The sequence below is a fragment of the Malus sylvestris genome, chromosome 15 (assembly GCF_916048215.2).
Source record: "Malus sylvestris chromosome 15, drMalSylv7.2, whole genome shotgun sequence".
Classification (NCBI taxonomy): domain Eukaryota; kingdom Viridiplantae; phylum Streptophyta; class Magnoliopsida; order Rosales; family Rosaceae; genus Malus; species Malus sylvestris.
In genome coordinates, this window is record NC_062274.1 from 16,101,144 (window position 1) to 16,110,495 (window position 9,352).

The 9,352-nt window shown below is 33.3% G+C and overlaps 1 protein-coding gene across 1 annotated transcript; it reads left to right on the forward strand.

Annotated features, from left to right (window-relative positions):
- Positions 1-2,574: 2,574 nt before the first annotated feature.
- On the forward strand, positions 2,575-4,759 carry LOC126605072 (transcription factor MYBS3-like). The gene is made up of 3 exons (XM_050272422.1): positions 2,575-3,223; positions 3,576-3,772; positions 4,042-4,759. Exons 1-3 carry the CDS (start codon positions 2,842-2,844, stop codon positions 4,420-4,422), a joined length of 960 nt encoding a protein of 319 aa, XP_050128379.1. The 5' UTR covers positions 2,575-2,841; the 3' UTR covers positions 4,423-4,759.
- Positions 4,760-9,352: the final 4,593 nt, after the last annotated feature.

Genomic DNA, 9,352 nt, shown 5'->3' on the forward strand with positions numbered 1-9,352 from the left:
ACATGATTTAGCAAGTACACCAAAGTTTATAGTTAAAGTTGGAGAGAATTATATCTAGGAGGAATATATGCTTTAATATTCAATGTGTTCATCAACTTGGCACTTGATAAATATTCCGTTTGAGTTACATCTATAAAAGAAGTATTTTCAGTTGAAGCTGAGATCTCAAGCTCACCATTCTCGCAGCACTAGCTCATAGACCAGAACTCAAACCACCTACCCTTTGATAAAGGGGGAGAAGTATAACAATGCAAGGGAATTTAATTGAGGGGGATACACATGTTTTGCATTTGTTTTGAGTAGTTATTAAAGTAGATGAGAGAAAGTGAGTGGCTTAATAACTGTTAATGCTAGTGAAAAACATTTTACGAATCGTTGTATATAGATAAAAACGCCTCACATAACATTTATTAATGTCTGGAGCAATAACAGTTGGGTTCCAAAAACATTTCTTCAAAAAAAATTTAGGTTGTTAATTATTTATTTTTATTACTATGAAAAGAGTTTTGAGGAGTTTATTTTGTGAAGAGCACCACTTAAAATCACTATTTAATAACATATTAATTTTGATAAAACAGCATCACATTTCAATACATTGAAGTGTCAATTTATTTGGGTCCTATCCTATGGCAATGATGCAGACAAATTAGGGACACATATGTGACACAACTTTTTTTATACTATATTCGGATTAAGAGTTTAGTGTCTAATTTTTTGCAAGGATGATTTATGAATGATGCTCTAAAAGATAGACAGTTCAGATCGTGTCAATACATTATAAAATAAACCCCACAAAAATATGTGTCAAAATGTAGTGCAACAAATCCGTCCCGAAAATTTAAATTGACGTTGAGAGGCCTCATGATCACAGTTAATTGATCAAATAATTAGAAAAAGTAAGCTTCAAGATATCAACTCCTCGTGAATTACTGCCTTATATATAAAATATAGATTAAAAGAATAAGAAAGTGACTTAATACTTAGTCAAAACAAGATTAGAAAACTTCCCCAATGACCATTATCTTCTAGTTTCATACGAGGGAAGATTGCTTTCTACAAAGAATGCCAAATGCATAAAAAATAGTTTGAATAAGTACTGGAACTTGGAAGCGTTTCATGGTTTTAGACATAGAAGAGACTAACCAATCTTCAAATTGGCCTCCTCTCTAGAGAAATTGGATTATATATTTTTCTCCAACTAGCTTAATTAAAAATCTTAATAATAACCTTAAGACAAAAGCAGTTGGTACCTTAGCTAAATAATATTAATTAAATTGTATATATTAAATAATATCTTTGAGTCCCTATCTAGATTTTGAAGTGCTCTTGTAATATATAGTTTGCCAATATAGAAATCAGAATATATATACTATTTCCTTAAATCAGAACTGGGGATTCTAATATATGTATATTCTGAGTGACAATTATGGTACCTTTGCTAAAGTCATTAGCCATGAATATATATATATATATATATATATATATATATATATATATATGTGTGTGTGTGTGTGTGTGTGTGTGTGTGTGTGTGTGTATTATGTGTGTGTGTGTATATAAATAATCGTAAAAACAAGTGATATGATAGGTCAATGCAAACAGTGAAGTGTTCATTATCTTAGATTCAAGGATAACGAGAGAGTTAGGTAAGACTTGATATAATTTAGGTAGATTTAGATTTGATCATCTAGATTTTTAGTGATTGGGTTGCTTTGAAGTTTGAAATCAAATCAAATCATTAATTTGTAGTTCAATTTGATTTGAACATTTGGTCCAATAATCTGAATCGTTGAATGAAGAGGGCATGACATTTTGGTTTCTTCTTCCCTGAAAATATTGGCATTAGTCTCTTAAGCGTAACATTTAAGCATATATATAGCTGTTGACTTATCAAAAGAACCTGTATGTGAAGAAGTTACTGAAATGTACGAGTTAAATTCCTAAGAAACTGCAACATGAAACATGTCAACTTTCAAACGGGGTTCTTCCTTTTCTGTGATATTTTCTCATCTACCTACTTCCAAGATATTTCTTATATATCTACCTAATTCCAAGTATCGAGCATTGCATGATGGCCAAGGCATGTACACAATAACATATAAACAAATATTGCTCTTAATAAGTGATATATTTATCAGCTTAACATGATTGGGTGTTTCAAGTTCGACTATTTTTCCCTTGATACAAAAGTAGGAAAATATTATATTATTGACTCTTAAAAAACCATCCTGCAATACTTCTCTCAAATGTATTTTCTCTCTTCTGTCTTTGCATACTTAAAGTGAGAAATAATTTTTTTGAAGTGCTAATAACAACTATACTCGTGATTTATCTACCTAATTATGATTATACGCATACAATTGCTTTTATTAAAAATGAAAAAACGCTATAGGTCCCCTACAATATTAATATATTGTACTTAGAATATTCCTACAAATTCCAGAAGACAAAGTTCCTGTATAGGATGAGACTTAAATATATATATTCCTCTTATATATATATATATATATGAAGTGAAAAGAAGAGCGAGGTAGTTATACAACTGGTTTTAACTTGTTTTGTTTAGAACCCAAGTAGAAAAATATTCAAACAATAAACAATGTCCATCCAATCATCTTCTCTTGGTGTGCATCCATTTTCATAAGCCCCACACCCCTCACCTCTATCATCATATATACCACCAAACGCCTTGCTCATTCGTCCTTTCTCTCTCTCTCTCTCTCTCTCTCTCTCTCTGTGAATTTAGTTGGAATTGTGGTGGTGTCGGCTTAATATATTTCGAGAATTAAGTTGCAAGAAGCACTTAATACAGAAGCGCTTAATATTATTGCCTGGCTGAAGATGGGCAGAAAGTGCTCACATTGTGGAAACATAGGCCACAACTCTAGGACCTGCACAAATTTCAGAGGCACTCCTAGTAGTACTAGTTTTGTTGGATTTAGGCTCTTCGGTGTCCAACTTCACCATGATCACCATCATATCGTGATGTCTTCATCTAACATGAACAGTAATTCTGCTAATCATCATGTTGCCATGTCCATGAAGAAAAGTTACAGCACGGATTGCTTGCCGACAACGTCGTCAGCCTCTTCATCTTCCCCATCTAACTCTTCATTGTCTCCTTCAAGACTTTCCATGGAGGAAAATATTTGTGCAGCAGATAAAGCCTCCATCGGCTATCTCTCCGACGGTCTCATATGCCGAGCCCAAGAAAGGAAGAAGGGTATAGTTCCAAATTAATCGTATTATTTATTATTGCTTTGTCAATTTTTGAAAAAAAAAATTTCAATATCATGTGTGTTTTTACTTTAAAATTGTGTACTTGAGCATGCATCATATTTACGATTCTTGTTTTCCAATCTGTTATTTCAAGACCGAGGAGAACTTATATGCAATTAAGATGTCGGTATGGTGGTATTTCAAGTTAATTGACTCTTGTCATGTCTTTCATGACAATGCTTAATTTGCTTAGAATACCGCCGTATATAGCACCTCCAGAGTAGTTTGTAGGAGTTTTCTTTCACATTTTCTGAAAATTAACACCTTACATACTCATTATTCATGTATGTTATTAGGAGTTCCATGGACGGAAGAGGAGCACCGGACGTTCCTAATCGGACTCGAGAAGTTAGGAAAGGGTGACTGGAGAGGCATCTCTAGGAATTATGTGACCACAAGAACCCCAACCCAAGTTGCAAGTCATGCTCAGAAGTATTTTCTCAGGCAAGCAAGCCTCACCAAAAAGAAGCGACGTTCTAGCCTCTTCGATATGGTACGTACTTAACTAATCATTTCAGTTGTTTCCGTTTTCATTTTTTATTTTCACTTATTTTTAAATACCAAAAACTAAATATTGAAAACTGTTTCTGTGAGTTTTCAAATTTTGGTATATGATTTTGGTTTTCAATTTTCAAAAAAAAATTAAAACTAAAAACTGAAAAAATTGAAATGCTTATCAAAGGGGACGCACGTTAACTACTTATGAAATGGAATTGGACTTGAATTTTAATTTTAATTTTGTGTTAATCATGTTCATGACAGTTTGGGAGCAGCAACAATATAAATATGGCAACTTATGATCCAATTCCTACTCAACGTGACAATATTATTCATGGTGACATGGCCATTGATACCAGCACACTGCCTCCGCTTCAACGTAGCACTGCAGCAAAAAATCTAAAATCAGATCACAATCAAAAACCTCCAGTCAGTAGGACTACTACTCAGCAGCTGCCGGCTTGGATTTACGGGTTGATCGATTCCCAGATGAAATCGAGTTCATCTTCGAGTGAAGCGTCAGTAGTACCGGATCTAGAGCTCACGCTTGCCGCGCCAACTAGTCCTAATTTGGAACAACAAAATAATTCATCCCCAACCCCAGCAGGTCCCCTCCTTAATCTTGGAAGAATTAGTGTCACATAAAAAAAAGTAAAATGAGATGGACTGGCATGGCGATACGATATACAGAAAGGATCGTGATTTTGACTTTAACCCAAGCAGCTCAAGAGGGATCTCAAGGAACTATATAATTAATTATTATGTATTAATTATTAACGTTCTTTCCTTTTACTTTTTTTTCCTTTTCTCTTGATGAATAAAACGAGGATGAAACCCATATTACATCTATACAACATCTCCCTATCGCTTGTTGGGTTTTCTCACTAGGTTTGTTTTAAGCCACGGCCTCATTAAGTATTGATCAGCAAATTAAAATAACAAATTAACGATGTTTTCTTTCTACCAGTTTGCAGCTGGCTCATTTGTGAGATTTTATTGGTTCTGAATTTATATTTATTTGTGAGATGTTATTGGTCTTGAATTTCTTTTCAATATTTTAACGAAAGGTATAAATATTACTTGGAATCTAATAAAGTCTTTATCTTTTTTTTTTTTTCTAAAACAAAACACAAAAGGAGATGCACAAACATAATCTGCACGAATGATAAGTGACAAAAATGTGTAGACAACTGGATCAACTGCTCAAATACAGTTTGTTGATTAATGGTATATAATAATAATTAAAAAGTTCTATTGGTATTTAACATTCTTTCACAAGTTTCCCCTCTTACCAAAAGAAATATATTCATGGTTACATAGAAATATTAGGGTAACTCTCCAACAAAAAAGAACTAGATAGTGTAAGTGGTGGATTATCCTGATGGTTATAATTTTTTTCGTTAATCCATTACGTTTCAGATTCAAATCCACTTCTATGCCCTTAAAAGTAGTTTAAAGTAGAAATATATTTAAAAGAAAAAAGCTAAATAGCCAAAATTGTCTTTGAGATTTGCATAACTCATCACTTTGGTCCCTAACATTTCAAATCGATAAAAGTGGTCCCTGAGATTGTCCACCATCTATCATTTTGGTCATTCCGTTAAAAACTCCGTTAAGTGTCCCGGAGCTCTTGGCCGGAAGTTCGGGTAATTTTCAAGGCTTCGTAACTCAATCGTTTCTTAACCAAATTCGACCCATAATATATAAAAATGAAGATAGGAAAGTGTAGAATAATATTATACCTATTTGGAAGCCCAATGTATGCCGGAGATGGCCGGAAAATAGCCTCAAAGTTGACTGGTCCGAGGGAAAACTGAAAAACTCGCCGGAAACTGAGTAAACTTTAAACGTTCATAACTTCCTCAATACTCAACGAAATCAAGCGATTCAAAAAAAAAAATCATACTTCTTGCCGATACGAAGAGAATGGTACCTTTTTTGAAGGCTAAATAGCCGTGATTTGGGCGAAAAACGGCTCGAAAGTGGCTGTCTTTGTCTCGAGTTAGCCACTTTCGAGCCGTTTTTTTGGAAAAACCACGGCGATTTAGCTGTCTAAAAAGGTACCATTCTCTTTGTATCGTCGAGAAGTATGATTTTAAATTTTGAATCACTTGATTTCGTTGAGTATTGAAGAAGTTATGAACGTTTAAAGTTTACCTAGTTTCCAGCGAGTTTTCCAGTTTTCCCTCGGACCAGTCAACTTTGAAGCTATTTTCCGGATATCTCTGACAGCCATTGGGCTTCCAAATAGGTATAATCTTATTCTAAACTTTCCTATCTTCATTTTGATATATTATGGGTCGAATTTGGTTAAGAAACGATTGAGTTACGAAACCTTGAAAAGTGTCCAAACTTCCGGTTAAGAGCTCTAGGACACTTGACGGAGTTTTTAACGGAATGACCAAAATGATAAATGGTGGACAATCTCAGGGACCACTTTTATCGATTTGAAATGTTAGGGACAAAAGTGATGAGTTATGCAAATCTCATGGACCATTTTGGCTATTTACCCAAAGAAAAACTAGCTAGCTTTACAGACAGCAGTAGTTGAGCATCATCACTCCAATTTTAGCAGAAAGGGAACCACATACTTTTCAATGACAAGCTTACTTGTAGCACATGATAAATAAGGTACGTTAATAGATTGTGAAATGCATTAATGCAGACATAAGTAAAACAAGGCATGCATTCTTTTGTCGGAGCATCAAGGATAAAATGGGGGGACTACTACTGCACTTGTATAATGAAATAGTATGATGTATCTGAGTAATTGGGACAATTTAAAATAAATATTCTGAGCAATTGGTTGGACATACCCCCAGTATTAAATTTCTAGGTCCTGTAGTACATACAACATTAAGATTGTGCAGGATAACTTGATCAGGTATGCCAGGTTTTGGAGAACAATTTCGATCAATGATATGAGTATATTATTATCCCGACATCTTAGATCAATAATTTAACATTACGTTGAAAGAAAACTCACACATAATATTATATTGTTAGAAATGGACGTCTCAGCAATAGTGTAACAGAGCCATTAATTGGTCTAGTACTAACTTAACTAAAAAGCCCACAGCTTGACTTGACTCTTGTAATTTCCTTGTAATTTCTTCCTAATAGTTTATTGTCTGCTCCATCACAAAAAGGTTCTTGACTATTAAGTCAATGTAATATAAATTAATGAGGAAACTAATGCATCAGTCGAAATTCAACCCTGATATTATTCGAAATAGGAAATACAATGCATGCTAGGAAGCAGAAAGCAAACTTCTGGAACCTGGAGAAACGTGGACGCATAAGTTTTGACAACATTAAACTTTCCCAAAACCCCAAGACATTTGTGTGAAAGTTTGATTTTGTCAGAAGTCTTAACCCCAGCATAGTAAACACCTTCAATTCCTTGACCACAATTAAGAATAATTTTCCAAATTAATCTCTTGTTTTATTATTTTGTTTTCTGATGGGGGTCCAATATCTTGGGTTGTTCATTTCCCTGTCTTGACTGGCAGTTGCACAATCTACATAGATTTTGAGAGACATGAAGAAAATTCCATTTTATGAAGATTACAAAGGCAAACAAAGTTCTTGATAATTTTGTGTGACCACAAAGCTGACACATATATATCTGTATGTATTCTAACTATACCGTTCTTAAAGATAAGGAAGAAAGAAACCAGTCCACATGCTCAAAAGAAAATCGATGCTATATCCAATTATCTACGAGTTACAATTAAAAGTAATGCCATTCCTATTAACAATTGATTTTTGGTAAAACTGCAACTTCCTTTACTATTCCTATTACGCTATAGCACTCATCATTTGAGCTACCTACGTAGCTACGGTATATATAATCACGGTGTCAGTGAAACTTTTACCTTATCTTTAGGATATTTTACACATTATCATTTTACAGCATTATATTTCTGGTTACACCGAAGACTCTATCCACTTTTAAACCAATATATATGTCTCTATATGTTTTTAATCTGTAAGAGTTGTCAAGTTTGTAATCTTTTCCCCTCGACCTGCCGTGGGAACTTTGTGCCTGTAGGGAAAACTGGGTCCTTAATAGTACAACTGAAATAATATAATGTCCCTTGATATCTAGATATCTAGATCTTTGTGTCTAAATGTCTCATGGTATTTTGTCTTGCTTGATTCAACACAACCTGCAAATTTATACTCACTTTTAAATTACAGTGACATTTCAACAAACTTGTATTGTCTTGTTTAATATCTGTTTCTATCTATGTGGTGTCAAATTGTTTTGGAATCTTATTAATCTACTCAAATCATCAAAAGCCCACATATCCACTTTCATGTTCACATGAATCTTGTGGACGATAGGAATTTGTTTCTTGTATCAAACACAACCCTCGTTATCTTGTTTTGATATCATGATTAATAAACTAAGGATTCGTCCAATAACCACTTAGTTTCTTAGAATTTAGTTTTCACTTTTATGTGCATGAGATATAAGGAAAATATATAGGAGAAAAGAGGGTGGAAGAAGGGTGATGGACAGGAAGAAAGTATACAAAGAAGAATAATGAATGGAAACAAAATCTTAAAAGTGAAAGAAACTTAAAAATATACATCTTCTACATATCTTCGACCTTTCTTCCTCCACTCTCTAATCTCTATATCTCTAATGTTATGTATTTTTCTACTTCTTACACAAAATTGAAAATTGAAAATGAAATGTGGTAGGTATGAAATTAAGAAAAATGAAGAATTTTTTTTTAAGATCTTATTAAAACATAAATACTTGAAGTTAACAGAAGATTTGATACAAAATTAAATACAATTATAACGTTCTAAGATTCATACAATTAACCCTACTTAATAGCCTAAAGTTTTATTGTCGTTGTCATCTTATCAGCAGCAACTGGCAAGCTTTATTTATATAGCCAATAAGCATATGACATCACCAGGTGACAACTGAAGGCATAGAATTCTGTAGAACCATCATCACATGTTATGCAAAACTATATTATATACATGTAGCATAAAGAAAAGTTAAAGTATCTTATATAATATGATAATCAGGTGATGGTGATGATCAGCCTCTTAATCACAATAAATTAAGACTGGCTTAATTATAAACTAGTGAGCAATCTTTATCAGTAAAACGTGGATTAACCAATTAGGGATTAATTAGTATAATACTGCAGTGTTCACGCGATTACATATGCAGCATATTTGGTTCGAATGATTATATATAAACAGTTAAAATATCATTTAAACCTACTTCTTATCTTGATTGGTCAGTGTTTTACACCTACTTAATATTGTACTAAGTCCTGAGGAATACATGGATACATAATTACACACACGCATACATATATATATGAACTGGAAGATGGTTAACTTTTGCTTTCATATATAAGTAGGTCAACTTTGGCCGGATTTCTTTAAGGGTCGAAGACCTAGCTACTATTATTACTTTTTATAAAATGTAATTATCAGCGAGGTTAACACTTTATCTTTCCTCGTGGTTCTGCCTAATTCATATTGATAGTTGAATATTCATACTAAGGTTGTTAAAGATTCACAAGACGTTAAGAACAGA

Coding starts and splice junctions, on each gene's coding strand:
- LOC126605072 (XM_050272422.1), top strand. CDS start 2,842: ATGGGCAGAAAGTGCTCACATTGTGGAAACATAGGCCACAACTCTAGG. Junction 3,224..3,575: donor AGCCCAAGAAAGGAAGAAGG/GTATAGTTCCAA, acceptor GTATGTTATTAG/GAGTTCCATGGACGGAAGAG. Junction 3,773..4,041: donor GTTCTAGCCTCTTCGATATG/GTACGTACTTAA, acceptor TGTTCATGACAG/TTTGGGAGCAGCAACAATAT.